General features: G+C 37.6%; 2 protein-coding genes across 14 annotated transcripts in view; one reads left to right on the plus strand and one right to left on the minus strand.

Annotated features, from left to right (window-relative positions):
- The window catches only part of LOC116205686 (agamous-like MADS-box protein AGL11), a 21,184-nt gene continuing 2,752 nt past the window's right edge, over window positions 1–18,432 (minus strand). For 4 of the 10 annotated variants that reach the window (XM_031538325.1, XM_031538331.1, XM_031538328.1 and 1 more), the window contains 2 exons: window positions 18,168–18,267; window positions 17,419–17,979 (listed from right to left, as the gene is read on the minus strand). In XM_031538325.1, coding sequence (XP_031394185.1) covers window positions 17,776–17,979; window positions 18,168–18,267 — 304 coding nt within the window. In that variant the 3' untranslated portion in view covers window positions 17,419–17,775. Of the gene's footprint in view, window positions 88–16,860; window positions 17,079–17,408; window positions 17,980–18,167; window positions 18,268–18,432 lie in introns of those variants that run through there. The other 6 variants (XM_031538330.1, XM_031538329.1, XM_031538333.1 and 3 more) reach the window with 6 other exon arrangements.
- LOC116205678 (immune-associated nucleotide-binding protein 9-like) overlaps window positions 13,717–18,432 on the plus strand; it is a 16,101-nt gene continuing 11,385 nt past the window's right edge. The window contains exons 1-6 of one of the 4 annotated variants that reach the window (XM_031538308.1): window positions 13,717–13,858; window positions 14,205–14,460; window positions 14,548–14,825; window positions 15,324–15,488; window positions 15,574–15,708; window positions 16,284–16,686. In XM_031538308.1, coding sequence (XP_031394168.1) covers window positions 14,226–14,460; window positions 14,548–14,825; window positions 15,324–15,488; window positions 15,574–15,708; window positions 16,284–16,520 — 1,050 coding nt within the window. In that variant the 5' untranslated portion in view covers window positions 13,717–13,858; window positions 14,205–14,225 and the 3' untranslated portion in view covers window positions 16,521–16,686. Of the gene's footprint in view, window positions 13,962–14,189; window positions 14,461–14,547; window positions 14,826–15,323; window positions 15,489–15,573; window positions 15,709–16,283; window positions 16,687–18,432 lie in introns of those variants that run through there. The other 3 variants (XM_031538307.1, XM_031538306.1, XM_031538309.1) reach the window with 3 other exon arrangements.

Here is an 18,432-nt window from a genome sequence, read left to right on the forward strand (position 1 = left end):
TTGAACAACTATTATTATAAATTATAACCATACGAACTTCGCGCACAAGAGATGCCTTTTTCCGGAATCAGCTCAGGGGACTTCTACTTGCATAAACATGAAGGCACGTACATTTTATTCCAGAACCAAGTACCATACATGCTCTCATGTCATAACATCTTGTACGTTAAACCTAAAATACTATCAGCACTTCCATGTCACAGTACAATACGATGATCCACCATCATATACTTGATGACACTTCTTATAAGAAATACGCTGGTGGATCATATTATTTTTTAGGGTAAATTGCACCGGTGGTCCAAAATATTTTACAAATGTTTCATGATTGTCCAAAAAGTTTTTTTCGCTACATGATGGTACAAAATGTTTCAAAATTGTTTCATGATGGTACAAATCGTCAATTGGCCCTGACGCCGTTAATATTTTGTTGACGTGGCGCGTCCTATGTGCCACTTTTGTTACGTTGAACCAATCATAGTGCGCCACGTTATTTCAGACAAAATAAAAATTTAAAAAGTCCAAATATATATATATATATATATATATATATATATATAAAAAGAGTAAAAATATTGAAAAAAATAAAAAAAAAATATTTTAAAATATTGAAAATTTTTTTTTTTTTTTTTTTTTTTTTTTAAAAATCCTTTTCTCCCCTTTTCCTCTTTCCTATTCCCCTTCTTTCCCCTTTCCTCTTAAAAATCTTTTTTTTTCCCTTAAAAGTTTAAAATTCTTTTCCCCGTTTTTCCCCTTTTCCCTTCTTTTTCCCCGTTTTCCCCTTTTAAAATTTTTCGCCTTATTTAAAATTTTTCGGCCACGTCTGCAAGGGGGTGACACGTTGTAGCCACGTCAGCGTCGGTTTGACGGCGCCAAGCTCGAGTTGATGGTTTGTACCATCATGAAACAATTTTGAAACATTTTGTACCATTATGTAGCAAAAAAAACTTTTTGGACCATCATGAAACATTTGTAAAACATTTTGGACCACCAGTGCAATTTACCCTATTTTTCATGACACTTCTTATCAAAAGTATGATGACCCACTGAGCATTTAAAACACCTGACGAGATGCTATAGTTTCCATAAAGTATCTAGACTAGTATGCATGGAATTATTGATTCATACCCAAGATGGAGTTTCTTATCGGGATGAGAGTAGGAATTTCCAGCCTCCAACATATTGGGAGGAAAGAAATTGCGGGAAACCAACACCTGAATCGCATTCATCTCCTGGCCCGGAACCATGTTCGCCTGCTCCATCCTCTCTATCTCAGCTATCTGTTTGTCTGTGGTGATTCAAGAAAAGTCTGATTAGATAATCCAAAATATTTAAAAAAAACAAAATACGGTGTATGCATGGTATCATTAAGCCAATTTCATATATACATATATAGAGAGTATAGGAGAAATCTCATATGTATATATTCAGATTTTATCGAGAACATATTGCAGCCACGCACACTAATACGAGTTTTTACATACCTTGGTGCAAAGGTACACAGTTTCATTTTCCATCTCAATCTTCTGTGAAACAAATTATGAACTGATGAACAAGCTCTTGCTATAATGGAGATGGTGATGGAGCGTTTGCTAGATTAAGATACACAAAGAGAGAGGAAAGAGACATTGGATATATATATACACACGCACACATATATATACGCTTAATCATACATATATATATGATTAAGTACCTTTTTATGCAAGTACTCAATCTCACAAAGCAGCATTTCATGCTGTTCAACAAGGATGAAAACAAATCAGGAGTTGTCCAAGTAAGAGTAAAAATAGATGAACTACTAAAAGTAAAATTAAAAACAGGAATATCTATCCAAATTATGACGTTGTGAAAACTATATAGATTACATTAGGGGATTGCACTAAAAAAAAAAAGATTATGTTAGGGTTACCTTCTTGGACCTAATTCTGGTGATTCCGCGCTCGAGCCTGTTCTCAAGCTGCTTCAGTTCCTTCACAGAAAGGGCACTCAAAGAATCTCCCATCAAATGCCTGCCATGCATAATATGCACTACATAATCAGCACAAAGCCGGGTCGCATAATGTTTTATGATACCTTATCGGCGTACAATATTTCTGTTTGTAGAACTTCATTCTTTGTACGTAGTGCATACATAGTATAGTTCTACTGTGATATTGTTTGCCGAATTTGTGGATTTCAAGGAAAGTGGAAAAATCTTTGGGAAAGTGATTTACCTGCTAGAGTTCTGCAGCATCTGTATCTGCTGCCTCAGCTTGGCTGATTCTTGTTGATAATACTGCATATATACAAAAAGATAAATTAGAGATATGTCATATACATTGAGCATGGAAGGAACTGCACAAAATATATAAATCAGTTACTTATAGAAGAAAATATGCAAATCTAGAGAAGGAACGATGAAATTTGCTGCTTGTTTTCGATCTTTTGTAATAACTAGATCAGACAACAGCCACACGTAAATATTACCTAAGCATTGATCTCTGTGACAGAAGTCGTGTTCGAACTGTCTGAGCTAGCCTTCTTATACCTCTCTATAGTTGTCTTGATGCTGCTAAACAATATAAAATAACTTGTAAAGCTTAATAATTTTCGATGATGTGATGCAGGGTAAGTAAATATCTACTGTGTAACGTAGGTTGCGTTTGGTTTCATAGTAGGATTTTAAAATTAGATTTTGATTTTGATTTTAAGTGGAATAAATGGGACCCACCCTTTGACTTTGTATGAGTTATGTTGTTTTGTTGTAGAAAAAAGTGATATAAATGGGATCCACTCTTTGACTTTGTATGAGTTATTTTGTTTTGTAGTGGGTAGAGTTAAGTTAGAATTGTGATTCTAAAATACTATCCTAAAACCAAACAAGCCCGTAATTACTAAACGTGGCAAAGATGCAAATAATGTATGCCAGCAGAGGAAAAATACGATAACTAAAGAGGGTGAGTGACATATTACTCACAACTACAAGGTTGTAAGATGATGATGATAATTCGATCAATTAACCATTGCGTCAATATTAATAAAGCAACAATATGACCCATTACGTAATTAGCTATCATTTAGAACCGATAATCCATAAAGGGAAGTTTGTCCATTGAATCCGCTTTCTTGGAGTTAAAAAGGATGTGAAAAAGTAAAATAGAGAAGAGAATGAACGTCGATTTTGGGCAGGATGGCTTTAAGTAATACTTTTCTCAACGTATATCACATTTCTTTGCAAGAATATATGTCATAAATCAAAAATTAGATCGTATCTAGTCTAGAAAGAAAAAGAAAGAAGAACAAGACAGAAAGCAAACAATAGAATACAACCCCAAGTACTTATCAGGAAAAAAAAATCCAATTGTGATGAGATTCTTCGAAATACACGGGATACATATTTTTAGTGAGATTATGGGTATTCTCAATTTATTGGTCGATACTCATCTTATTTAAGCGTTGTTCGGCCCTAATCACGAGGCGGTTCTTGTGAGTTTTTATAATGCATATTATCAATTGACAGATGAAGTAAAATAGATCTATATGATATCTTCTTTTTGGATTACAAGGGGATTTATATGAGATCTTTAATTTCCAAGTTATGTGAGCATTCGATATGTCAATGGCTCTATCAATCATTAAAAACCCCATGGGATTATTTGAAATGACAATGAAACTCCAAACTCAGAATGTGTACATATGTATGTATATGTGTATTCATCTGCATTTGTTTTAGTAGGAGGCTCTGGATAGACTGGCATAAAATGAATATGGTTGAGTATACCTCTTAAGCTAGCATCGCATGTTGGAAATACCAGATTAAATGTATTTTGTATGTTCTAGATTTGCATATTCCCAAACAAGGACAATACGATGTCCTTATCTTTTGGTCGAAGGAAAAATTGAGACAAAATAAACTTCACACTCTTACATATAAACTCACGCTGTAATTCATCGAAAATAATTATCGTGCACGATACAATATTCCCCACTAGCTCTTTTAATAATTCATATTGAATCTAATAAAGGCTTTCCCTAAACTACATGGATCTTGATGAAATTCTACTATTATTTTCTCAGAAAGTCGTTTGGTCCCTCTAAACTGTAGGATCAGTACTGACCCCACTCTCTAGTATTGATATGATAGAACTGTCCTTGGGAAGAGATAGTACGCGTAGAAGTTGGATCTATATCTCATGTGAGAGAAGTATTCTCCTGCTTAGCTTCATTGATTCAAACCCTAACTTTGAGACAGAGAATATGTGCAGAGGGAGGACATTGACTGCCATTATCTGTTGACTAGATGCCACGATGGGTTTCAATTCAACTTTCGAGAGGGAGCGAGAAACTTTCACGGAAAAATGGCAAGCAAAGGGCTAAGAGACATCAAAGCTAAATTTGGAAAGCGAAACGTTGGGAAGGAGATGGCAAGGGGATGGGTAGACAAATTAAATCAGCAGAAAGTAGGGAAACCCCGAAAGCAATTAAATGTAAAGGAGAGGAAGACTGAACTGATCAATCAACGGAACATAACAAATAATAATAGAGGCTTGTTAGGTTTGCTTGTTTCGGATTTAGCAGCTTGTCATGATCGATCGATGAGGTCCCTTTTCAACAAAACTCGGCACTGCCGGGAATTATCGTCAGATATCATATACATCGACTGGTCTAAAGCCATTTCGCTCAAACCTCAAATTAATCAAGATGATGCAAAAAAGGGGCATCACCGTGATGTATATACATTGATAAGGACCTCTCATGCAAGAGAGGTGCGATACCATCTACTAGTAAAACTTTGGGTCTTAATAATTAATGTACCAATGATATAAAGGATGGTTCAATCTATTAACCGAAAAGGAGAAGTAAAAACTGCCTGCTCGCCTCGAGATGAGTTTAATTTCAAGTAACTGCCGAACGTCATTGATTAGGCACTAAACATATATTACAAAAGTTCTTCTGAGGAGCACAGAAATAGAGAGAGCGATTTTTTTAGGAAAGCTTGGAAAGGAAGAAGAAAAGAATCATATATATATATATATAGAGAGAGAGAGAGAGAGAGAGGAGAGAGAGAGAGAGAGAGGACTCAACTCACACACACAGTAGAGTACAGTGTAATTCTCTATATTCGTTTATGGTTGTCATGCATGGGACTTCTGTTTGGATATAAATATTACAGACATAGGGAATTAGCTATGGTTCTTTAATTCAGTTTGCCCACACAAAAAAAAAAGGTAATATTAAAACAAAACAAAAATAAAACTGTGCCCTAATAGAGATATGGTTGTGCCACTGAGTTACTCACATGGGAAAAAGAAAATTGTGCATTGACATTAATTATAGTGTGCATTGGTTACATTTTTTTCCATAACGAAAGTTTATTTGATAGGGAACTATTATCTTTTATATATATATATATGTTTTGTGCTCGAGAAAAGGAGGAATCGAGTTTTAAAATTAAGCGCTCTTGCTCTAGTTTTAAATGGATTTACGGCTTGCACTATTTACGTATCATTTTAAGTTCGCTAATGGTGCTTCCATTATTCACTATTTAAACCAGAGGTTTGTACATCAGATGAGAATATTCCTGCTCTAATGCTTTGCATTTTGGACGAAAGGACAGTAATGATCTATCTCAGTCCAATCAACATGTGTGCATTAATCCTTTGTTATATTCGATTCCGACTTCCATTCTTTCTTAGTATCTCAATCCATAAACATAGAATAAGCTGTCATATATAGTTCATTTGTCGATAGTCGTGTATAAAATGCACACAAACACAGACAGAGGGTTCTAGATTGTTCAAGAGGCTTCATTGCTTCTTTAATAGTTTATTTACACACTCAAAGACCACACACTCACACCCTTTGAACAAATATTATTATGAGTTATTACCGTGTATACATGTAATTCCCGCACAAAGAGATGCCTTCCTCCGATATGGGCTCTCAGGGGACTTCTACCTACCTAAATACCGAAATGCGTACATTCAATTTTTTTGAATCGAGGTCAATACAATATGCTATACATAACATCTTGAACGTTGAACATGAATTACTACCGGCGGTACCATCCATATCCCAGTACGATATGATAATCTATCGTCACAAACAAAAAGGTTCATTTGATATCACCAAGGGTTGATTCATACAATTTAGTACTTATTCCCCTTAAATAAGGTATCAAATTTGAGTATTGTGCACGATAGTTTTATCTCTTACTGGATCGATCCAATTCGAACTAGATTAATAAGAATCCTTAGACTTCTGGATACCAAGGCTAGGGACATACTCAAAAGAAAAGGAAAAAAAAGAAACTTCATATGGTTTTGGAGAAATTCCTCTTCACTCTCAAAGTTTTATAAAATTTATAAACCAACCCATCTTTCTTTCGTTTTTTTTTTTGAAACTCTTCCCCGCCACTGTCCCGACCACTACCTGCGTTGCGTTTCTCTAGGGCCATGGCCATGGCGTCTCCCAGTCCTAATGAGGATGTGCCGAGAATCCAAATCGGTACTGAGTGGGAAGTTCTTGAAGCCCATCATCAAGGTCTATGTCCCTCCAAGTCCTGCGGCAGGCAGCCGAGCAGCGAAATCTGAAGAGGCAGGGAGAAGCTCAGAGAGAGAGAGAGAGAGAGTGCTAGGATGAAAGTGGCTGAGATGGTTGGTCTGAAGCCGATGGCGGAGGAGGCGGAGGAGGCGGAGGGAGGCGGACTGTTAGAAAACCGAGCACGTGCACAGCGAAAAGTTTAATTATGGTAAAAATCAAATTTTTATCGCGTGCTCGTTTAATCAAAAACTTCAAGATCACATCTTGACATAAGAATCGCCTTTTAAACGAATAGATAACATCACACAATGAATCCATAAGAAAAGTTACGAACTTTTCACTAACCTTATTGATTCGAGTCGATCAAATTAGCCGTCCAAGTGTCCGGCCTCTAGCTCGTCCACACGAGCACGTCTCCACCGAGATTAGACTCCTCTCGACCCGTACACTCCGATCTAGGTCACCGATCTAGAACGGAATCGTCACGGAATGAAAGGATCTCTTCAAGACGCCAAGGACAACACCAAAACGCCGAATTGGATCCGAGAAGAACTCCGATCAGCCTTGGGAGTTCACGACAACAACTGTTCAGCCGTCTCTCCTCTTCCTCTCTTTCTAATATTAGGGTTTTCGATTAATTAACCTCTAGGGTTAACCGTAAGAACATATCTATATATATTCTTACCCTAGGGACTAAAATGTAATTATTAATTAATCCGAATTAATTAATAAATCACAAATAAGTCCTCACAATTTAAGTCGTCCAATGACTTGCCCTTATAGTTAGAAAGAAAGATCAAATAAGTCCTTGACACGAATTTCCATCAATAGACGATCTATTTACAGAAACTCTCCAAATAAGGAAACTATCGTGTTTCCTTAATTAGATTTATCCTTGATGTTGAACTCGGCTTCAAGATGTGCTAGCACCCTCGCAACTACATTGCAAACCTCGTTCGATAATTAATTTCTAATTAACTTTCTTAATTAGAATTAATTCTTTTCTCAGTTTAGGCACGCTCAATGTGTGTGACTAACTAGGTTCATCATCAAATGGCAATGGAATTATAGTATCAACTCATTTGATACTACCAGAAACTCTTTCTGTAATCGAAAGCATAATCCCCAAAATGCCCTTGGTTCCCAAAGTTCACGAGTGATACCTAGCAGCATATCGTGACAATCCAAAAGATGACGAATGTATAATTGGAACATTCTGATGAACCTCTGATCGTATATACCATGCACTGAATCCTTCACTACAAGATCCCGATATAGCTAGGACTACGGTAAATGCCAAACTCTATAGCCAATCATATGGACCCTCTAATTTCATTCTTAGATCCGTAGCACTTGAACAGAAACTCCTTTCTATTCAAGTCTATCTACCCCGGCCGAGGATTTCTCGATCCAAAATAAAACTCATATCCATAGGACATTTTCCTTGTTTACTCAGGTTAGTGAATCCCATCTTGATCAGACACCTAACTCCAAGTATAACTAATTAGGACCACTATCTGCCGAATACTCACGCTAAGCACAAATACATTAGCAGTAGCGAATCCTAATTACCTATACTTAAGATAGCGTTACATCTCAGGTCTAAGGATTATATGTACTAATACGATCCAGATAACATTCATTGACATTATTAGTAAATTACCGTATGAATATTATCTGCACGTCACGTTCGACTACTTATCATATAGGTATCCACATATCTGTCATGATAATAGTTATCAAATAGCATGAGACTCACTACTCCATCTTCATTAGTATCTGTATACTAATCATGGAAACAGATAGAGGTGATGATCTATCTGGAGAAATAATGTCCAGTTAAGTCTCCTACGATCGTGAACAGTTTAAAAATATTCTTACCGAATTACTTCGTCACTCATATTCTTAACTCTTAAGAATGAAGTATTCAAAATATCTTAAGGACTTTATTATAATAAACATAGACAATATACGAATAATAGAATAAACTTTATTGCCATAAAAGGAATTATCCAAATACATAAATCAAGCTCTAAGGCATATCACTAACACGGACACCGCCAACCTGGAATTTGTCTAGATAGAACTATCAATCCGTACTGAGTGGGATGGAGTTTCTTGTCGGGGTCGGGGTGAGATGGGAGTAGGAATTCATTCCCGCCCTCCAGCTTCAGTAGCAACATTCATTTCGAAAATGCCTTCCTTACCTTCTGCTGACGACCAAATCCGATTCATTCCTCTATCTGAAGTGATCCTCCTTCGTCTTCTTCACGGACGAGCAAGGAAGCGAATTTCTCCTCCTTGTCCGATTACCTTACTTACGGTGGCTGAATTGCCATTGATTCTTCTCTATAAGTGCTCTTCGTGCAACCGTTAATAATCGATCGAGCTTCTCTTCTATCCCTGGTAGTAGCTGATCGATCTTTTTATCTTATTGATGTCAGTGCTGCAAGATTGTTAGTGATGGTGTTCTGTTTATGCTCTAGAGACGAATTGTGATTCTAAAATAACATTATGAAACCAAAGAGGGCAATGTCTAATTAATCTGCAAGCATAGCATTAGAGTAACCGCAAAAACCCGCATTTCACGACAAGACCTAGCTAGGGGCATGGATCAATATCTTGTACTGATTGGAAGACATAAGGCACAACTTATGTAATTGCTGGAATTAATATACATCCAATTAATATGGTCGACCAGAGCTCAGATATCAATATGTTGGCTAGTAAGCTAAAGTTCTAGCCTGTTTATGAGTACATATGTAATAAATGGAGCATTTACTATATGGATACTTTTGTATCTATTTATCACCATTGCCCGAGGCCATTGATGCCAATTCACTTTGCTATATAAAAGGGGAAGGACCAGAAAAAGAATGGATCTCAATCATCACACTGTAGTCTGCAACTATAAGAACTTCTATTTATATTAAGCACAGTGGGGAATTCGTTAACATTACCCGGAATGGCATCATGTGCAAGGTTTGCAGCTGCATCCCTATTTTTTCCTTAAAATTTTGTATAACGCCTGTGATTAAAAAACCATGATTATAAGGCAGGTCACCTGTGGTACGCTTTCTCGCAAAATCTCACTTCTGGGCAATCCCATGCAAGCGAAAATGTGACTGTACGGACACTGCCAGGAGGAACAGTTACAGAGGCTGCTACAGCGGCTCCAATTGATGATCCTGGTTCTGAATGCTCAGAGATTTTTTTGCAGTCGAGGTGGTCAAATGTTCCATGCTACAAGAATTTAACAAAAGAAGACAGCTGTTGGAGATATCTGTATCAGCTCATAATGATTTATTTAGCATGAAAGGGTAACAGGTATCCTTTATTTACCAATGATGACCAAATTATGGTTAGCTTGTATCTGCTGTTATAACTTATTTCTCCCGATCCACAAGAATTAATGTGTTGAAGAAATACTGTGATGAGAATTAAATTTAAGCCCACATCAAATCCAACTTTAATACTCTTGAAGTCAGACTTGTCTTTATTGGAAAATCCAATGCATTTGTAATTTACTTCAAGTTTAGTTTATAACTTCTCATATTTACCTTCTTAATTTCAAACCACATATCTTTTGCAGTGAGACATTGAGAATCACCAGATATCAAGAAGCAAGGACATTCAGAGATGTGAACATCTGATGTTTCTCCGGCTGCAATGGCAAAAGTAACCGGTGGATTGCCATTTGCTGTTTTGCAAGAAGGAACCTGCATCAGCCAGACATTTTGGCTGATAATCACAAACCAAGATTATTATTACTGTCTACATGGAACCTGTGATGTAACAACACCCCATGCACTCCATCCCTGACCCTGCGAAGAAATTTTATTGCATAAAAATAGAGCAAATGCTAATGTATAATTTATCGACAAAATTTGAGAATTAGAGCAGATGTAACTACTAGCTACTCCGTGCGAAGAGTTGTAAAGTAGGTCAGTTCAAGATCTCTTACAGCATGTTAGAGTTGAAATGTCGACCCGAAGATCCTGAGACTCCCCCAACAGAGTTCTGTACAATTAAAAGGACAACAACCAGAATAAGCCGGCAATAGGTTTTAGCATTTATCTACGGATTTACCATAGTAGTTACTAATATCGAAACTGCTAGAAGAGATGAGGAATTTGAAAATTCATGTGCATGAAAAGCAGTTCCGTCCACGTCATCTCAATTACTTTTCCATTTCTTACGAACCACAAGATGGATTCATTAATAGAAAGCGAGCCATACCATCATAAATCAGACTTGGACATTACACAGTTTGGAGAATGTTTCAAGGAAGTTTAAGGAACTACAACCTAATTATGGTAAATAAAAATTTCAAGAGATTTCACCAGCTACTGCACAAGTGAAAACCAAGGTTACATCTGTAGGAGTATCCCCTTGATTTGAGAGCTATAAGAAACACAAAACAATCAATAACTTGCTAAGTGTTATCCCTAGTTGGAAAATTCGGTAGAATCAAGTTGCTTCTCAAGTCTTTTACTTACCGTAAATGTAAATACAGAGACAGGAAGGCTGCTTTCCTTGTAATTGTGAGGTATAAATGGAGATATTTGACGAGAAACAATTCGAAGTTCAGGGTCAGGTTCACCTGAATCAGAAAATATACAAGGAGAATGCATAAGAATCATAAGCCATATGAGGAAGGAAGTATTATGCAAATTTGTGGTTATGGTAATATACCATCATAGACCGTCCATGACCGTGGAAACAAAGCATGGTAAATACTTTTGTCCCCATTCAGGTTCCAATCCCAACATTCGAGTCCCGAAGCTGCACTTGCTATGTGCCATTCCAAGAGCAATCGATAACTACCCTCCAGATTTCAATAAGAATTAAAAATTCATAAATTTTATATACTACCTACAACAGCCAGGAGCTTACTTTGGCAACTGAGAGCTACGTGGGCACAGTACACTAGAAACTATTTTACCATTTAGACGTGAAACAAAAACCTGGAGTAAGAACATATGGTGAAAAAATCTCTGTTGCTCGGAAAAAAATGTAATAATCACGGAATCACAGTTTACGTACATCATAAGATACAGCCTTCCGGCATAATCATTATATACAGCCTTCCGGCATAATCATTATGCATTTACAATCAGAAGGTTCAGATTGTACAAAATCTTATGCACTGACAGGAACTACAGAGAGGCCTTCATATGATCTTCCATAACCTGAATTGCAAACAATTCTATTTATTGTATCTACTGGACATTTACAGAGGCAAAATCCTATGTTTATCACAATAAAATTCGTAAGAACTACAATGGAGACCAAAAAGTCCTCTCAGTGATCATTTGTGATTGAAGAAAGAGAGCTGTTGGTAAGATGATAATATTTGGAATTTTAATATCACGGTATTGTTACACTGTGAAATGACAGGCCAATTTGAGACAATCAAGAATTAGATGCATAATGGAAGTACTTTATCAAGGTATTGTTCTTAATATGAAGTGTTTCTTATACTATTCTGTAGTCTGGTTTCATGAAGTAATCATCATTTCTGTTTACCCCAACTAGTAAAGTACCAGCAAATAGACTTTGATTTATAATAATGCCTAAAGTACAAGAGTCGGTCAATTGTAGAGAAGCACGCTTACAGAGAACTGATTTGCTAAAATGGGAACATCCTCTAAGATTCCAGGGAATAGTTGGAAGACAAAACTCTCTCATGCTCAGCAGCAATCTCTGAACCAGCAAGTTAACAGCACACCTCATGTTCAAAAGAATCAGCCCATGCCTGCTTTTCCTCGTTCTCCTAGAAACCATTTCTCCATCTGACTCGCACCCACATTCAGGATAACAGTTCTCAGTCACAATTTCAATTCATACATGGCTGTCCCTACTCATTTCTTTGGATTAATTTTCTGGAAAAGCACTTGGGACTAGGGCGGCATTACGTGCAATCACTTCTAGTAAATTAATCTGATGAGTGGAACAATAATCTTAATAATAGCTAAACAGTATACGGATAAGTGAAATTTTCCATAAAGTTTTTTATTTTTTATTTTAGTAATCATGACATTTTTTGTAAATCTAACCTCATAAATCTTTCCCGGCAGTCCCTCTTTTACAAAAATCATCATGCTATGACCACTGCATAGATTAATCTTTTTATTATCGAAAAATCTCTGACGCACCATATGCAGTTTCTCTTGAAGCCTCAATGTAAATATTGAAGGATACTTTTCCCCGCAGTTTAGCTTCCGTTGCCAGGTTAATTGATATTAATCACTTGAATAATTTTATAATCACTTTTTATTAAATAATAATTATTAATTTTTTATTGTCACGTCAATATGATATATGATAATTTAAGATTTTTTTTAGAGAGAAATTCACATTGACATTCACTACCCCTTCTAAAGCGTTTTCCGCAAGCTTCTCCCTCTGCATTATAGTTTTACCTCTTGCTGGATTGATTCAGTTCGAACTAGATTAGTAGAAAACGTTAGGCTAGGTACATATCGAAAAGAAAAGGGAAAAAAGAAAAAAAAAATTCACATGGTTTTGGAGAAATTCCACTTCAGTCTCAAAGTTTTATAAAATTTATAAATCAACCCATCTTTCTTTTGTTTTTTTGGAACTCTGCCCACCACTCTCTTTCATCCTCTGGAGATCCGCCCCTGCACTCACCGCTACTGCCGCCTCCCTCCCTTCACCTTACCCCAGCCCCGACCATTACCTGCGGTGCGTTTCTCTAGGGTTTTAGGTTAGGCCATGGCCATGGCGTCTCCCAGTCCTAATGAGGATGTGCCAAGAATCCAAATCGGTACGGAGTGGGAAGTTCTTGAAGCCCTTCATCAAGGTCTATGCCCCTCCAAGTCCTGCGGCAGGCAGGCAGCCGAGCAGCGAAATCTGGAGAGGCAGGGAGAAGCTCAGAGAGAGAGAGAGTGCAGGAATGAAAGTGGCTGAGATGGTTGGTCTGAAGCCGATAGCGGAGGAGGCGGAGGGAGGCGGACACCGGCAAACTGGAATTTGTCTAGATAGAACTATCGATCCGTACTGTAACCGGGATGGAGTTTCTTGTCGGGGTCGGGGTGAGATGGGAGTAGGAATTCATTCCCGCCCTTCAGCTTCAGTAGCAGCATTCATTCCGAAAATGCCTTCCTTACCTTCTGCTGACGACCAAATCCGATTCATTCCTCTAACTGAAGTGATCCTCCTTCGTCTTCTTCACGGACGAGCAAGGAAGCGAATTTCTCTTTCCTTGTCTGATTACCTTACTTACGGTGGCTGAATTGCCGTTGATTCTTCTCTATAAGTGCTCTTCGTGCAACCGTTAATAATCGATCGAGCTTCTCTTCTTTCCCTGGTAGTAGCTGATCGATCTTCTTATCTTATTGATGTCAGTGCTGCAAGATTGTTAGTGATGGTGTTCTGTTTATGCTCTAGAGACGAATTTCAATGCCTTTCGTGTATGTTTCATTGATAAGTCTTTTGAAATCCTGTGCTTAACTCCAAAGCTCGAGTCTTTTGTTCTTGTTTGACAAACTACCGTGCAAAGGTTTTATTTTCGAAGCTAAATTCCTGATATAATGCTTAGGAGACTGGTAAAAGTCGGAACTTTACCTAGTTAGATTAGATGTGAGATTTGTTCATGCTCGGTATTGATGTTGAGAACATTCTGTATGACTCGCGGTTATATCTATGTCTTGCAGTTGACGTGAATTGGCTTTTACATGATGGGTGAAATTGCAATAGATGATGATTGGGGGCTCACTTCCTCTTACGCTGGTGTTCGGACGCTGGTTCTAGTGGGCAGGACAGGTAATGGGAAAAGTGCCACAGGGAACACTATTCTTGGGAGGAGGGCTTTCAAGTCAAGGGCTAGCTCATCGGGGGTGACGAGCACCTGCGAGTTGCAGCAAACTGTCCTGCCTGATGGCCTGATTGTCAATGTACTTGACACTCCCGGTAATGATCTTTTAACAAACTTCTGCAGAATGAGATATTTCATGGATATTGAGAGGTTCTTATCTAGGACATGTTTTGTAATTGCAGGGCTATTCGATAGTTCTGCTGGAATCGGTGATGTTGGAGAAGAAATTGTCAGGTGTATCGATCTGGCCAAGGATGGGATCCATGCTGTGCTTTTGGTCTACTCTATTAGGAGCCGCTTTTCGAAGGAGGAAGAAGCCGCCTTCGATACCCTGAGGACTTTGTTTGGAAACAAGATAGTCAACTACATGATTGCTGTGTTCACTGGTGGGGATGAACTTGAAGATAATGATGAAACTTTGGAAGATTACTTGGGTCGTGAGTGCCCACAGCCTTTGAAGGTGACCTCTACCTCTCTTTATGCAGTTAGATACTCAGAGATCATTTAAAGTAAATTGCGAACTTTGAGTAATTACAACGGGTGGTTTGATTAATATGCCACCTAGGGGATTCCAATTCCTAAATATAGATTTGTCAGATTGCCTATATCTCTGATGATGCTGCTTAGCACAATCCAGTTTCAAATCTCAACATTGACTGGGTATCTCTCTGGGATAGCTTATGATGAGACTCACAGTTCTGTCTATGCTCATGGTTTACGTTGGCTAGAGAGATCTGCTTGTTTTTAAATTATAAGTATTTTGTAGTCTGCTTTCACAAATTTTGTTGAACTAAACTCGGTTTACTTGTAGTAAGATTGTCACAGATTGAGTTTAGTAAAAGCTTTTGAGCTGCCATTGTAAGATACAATACAATAAAAATCACCAAGACGACATTGACCCTGAGCATCTTCCACTATTGCTGCTGCACACTGATATCTTGTAAAATATTTATTGAAGGACATTCTTAATCTCTGCGGGAACCGGCGGGTGCTTGTCGATAATAAGACAAAGGAACAGGACAAGAAAACAGCCCAAGTTCAGGAGCTATTTTCCCTTGTCGATGCAGTGATAAGCCAGAATGGCGGAAAGCCTTTTTCAGATGACATATTTGCCGAAATGAGGGTAAGTGGAGCATTTAAAACTTAAAGCAAGTAAAATAAATGCGATTGCACGGACAGTTTCCAAACTATGAGTGTTTGTTTGGCAGAAAGGAGCAAAGAAGCTCAAGGAGCAACAGGAAGCGGTTGGCTCTCTCAGCGGATACAACGAAGCACAGATACTGAAGTTTAAGGAAGAGACGCAAAAATCTTATGATGAGCAGCTGAAGCGAATTTCTGAGATGGTATATGTTAGCGTAAAGTTGTATTTCTGATCAACAGATTGATTTTCCTTTTTCCCCCCTTTTTCTGTCTTTGTATTTCTGTGTCGTCATTGAAAATTTTAATGTTCCCCGCAATGGCATTTCTGACTGTTACGGTGTGTTTGGTTTTAGAGTTGAGTTGAATTGTAATGATTGTTTTGTTGAATTATGAGAAAAAGTGTGAAAAAGTAATGAATAGTTGAGAGAATTTAGTATTAAAAATTGAATTGAAATGGAGGTGTATGTGGATTTATGTATGGGCCTCACCTTTTTTATTTTGAAGAGTTGATTTTTGTTGTGTAGTGAGTAGAGTTAAAGTTAGTTAAAATTTTAAAATCTGATTGCAACAAACATGTTTGTTTTTTAATTTGGAAGCATGTTGGGTTTATGATTTATCGTAGTCTTTTAATCTTTTTTCTGCTAATTATGGATTTGTCTAAGATGCCTGCTTATGTTTCGAAGGCTGTGATTATCTGCCATATCTCTCGTCTGCTATTTAAGAGGAACATTTCTGGACTTGTTGGACTGAACTGTTTGGAGTGATTGCTTACTTTTAGATTGAAACCAAGCTGAGAGAGGAGACCAAGAGTTTCGGGCAGAAGTTGGCAGAGGAGCAGGCTACTCGTATGAAGATTGAACAGCAAGCACACTCGGCTCAGATGAAGTCAGATGACGAGATTCGTAATCTCAGGGAGAGCCTGGACAAAGCCAGGAAAGAGGCTGAAGAGCTCCGTAAGAAGACCAAACCAGAATCAACACAGACCAAACCAAAATCATCATGCGCCATTATGTAAGACCGGGATATCCTGGAGTATGTTACGGTCTCGAAGATTTCGATATCCACTTGTATTGTGATAGTAACCTATGGAATACTCTTTTGTGATTGATCGTATCATGTAAATGTATTTATGGCTTGCATTATTTGCATATCATTTTAATTCACTAATGGTGCTTCCATTATTCACTATCTACACCAAAGATCTGTATATCAGATGAGAATTTCCCTGCTTTAGTGCTCTGTACTTAAAAAGAAATGATCGTAACAGGTCTAGCACGAATTGATGTATATGTAGTTAAAATGCGATCCTTTGTTATAGTCGAACCCGACTTCCATTCTTTCTCAGAGTCAATCCATAAACATAGAATAATCTCTCGTATATATAGTTCATTCATCGGCAGTACATACAAAATGCACACAAACACAAAGCCTTACATATTGTCCAATTAGTCCGATGGCCGCACTCAAACACCACACTAAACCTTCATTGAACAACTATTATTATAAATTATAATCATACTTACTTCGCGCACGAGAGATGCCTTTTTCCGAAATCAGCTCGGGGGACTTCTACCTGCATAAATATGAAGGCACTTACATTTTATTCCTGAACCAAGACCTATACATGCTCTCATAACATCTTGTACGTTAAACCTGAAGTACTATCAGCACTCCCATGTCCCAGTACTATACAATGATCCACCAGTGTATATTTGATGACACTTCTTATAATAAATACGGTGGTGGATCATAGTATTTTTTATGACACTTCTTATCAAAAGTACGATGATCCACCAGCAAATGAGAAACTAATATTTGCCACTGAGCATTTAAAACACCTGACGAGATGCTATAGTTTCCATAAAGTATCCAGACTAGTATGCATAGAATTATTGATTCATACCCGAGATGGAGTTTCTTATCGGGATGAGAGTAGGAATTCCCGCCCTCCAACATATTGGGGGGGGAGAAATTGCGGGAAGCCAACACCTGAATCGCATTCATCTCCTGACCCGGAACCATGTTCGCCTGCTCCATCCTCTTTATCTCAGCGGTCTGTTTGTCAGTTGTGATTCAAGCAAAAGTCTGATTAGATTTTCCAAAACATATAAAAAAAAACAAATTCCGGTGTATGCATGGCATCATTAAGCGAATTTCATACATATATATATATATAGAGAGAGAGAGAGAGAGTATAGTAGAAGTCTCATATGTATATATACGACTTTTTACATACCTTAGTGCGAAGGTACACACTTTCATTTTTCATCTCAATCTCCAGTGAAACAAATTATGAACGAGCTCTTGCCATAATGGAGATGGTGATGGAGCATTTGCAAGATTAAGACAGAGAGAGAAAAGAGACATTGGATATATATATACACACACATATATATACGCTTAATCATACATATATATATATGATTAAGTACCTTTTTCTGCAAGTACTCAATCTCAGCAAGCAGCATTTCATGCTGTTCAACAAGGATGAAATTGAAAACAAATCAGGAGTTGTCCAAGTAAGAGTAAAAATAGATGAACTACTAAAAGTAAAATTAAAAACAGGAATATCTGTCCAAATTATGATGTTGTGAAAACTATATAGTAAATAATTACATTAGGGGATTGCACTAAAAAAAAAAAAAGATCATATAAGGGTTGCCTTCTTGGACCTAATTCTGGTGATTCCGCGCTCGAGCCTGTTCTCGAGCTGCTTCAGTTCCTTCACAGAAAGGGCACTCAAAGAATCTCCCATCAAATGCCTGCCATGCATAATATGCACTACATAATCAGCACAAAGCCGGGTCGCATAATGTTTTATGATACCTTATTGGCGTACAATATTTCTGTTTGTAGAACTTCATTCTTTGTACGTAGTGCATACATAGTATAGTTCTACTGTGATATTGTTTGCCGAATTTGCGGAT

This window comes from Punica granatum, chromosome 4, assembly GCF_007655135.1.
Source record: "Punica granatum isolate Tunisia-2019 chromosome 4, ASM765513v2, whole genome shotgun sequence".
Lineage (NCBI taxonomy): Eukaryota > Viridiplantae > Streptophyta > Magnoliopsida > Myrtales > Lythraceae > Punica > Punica granatum.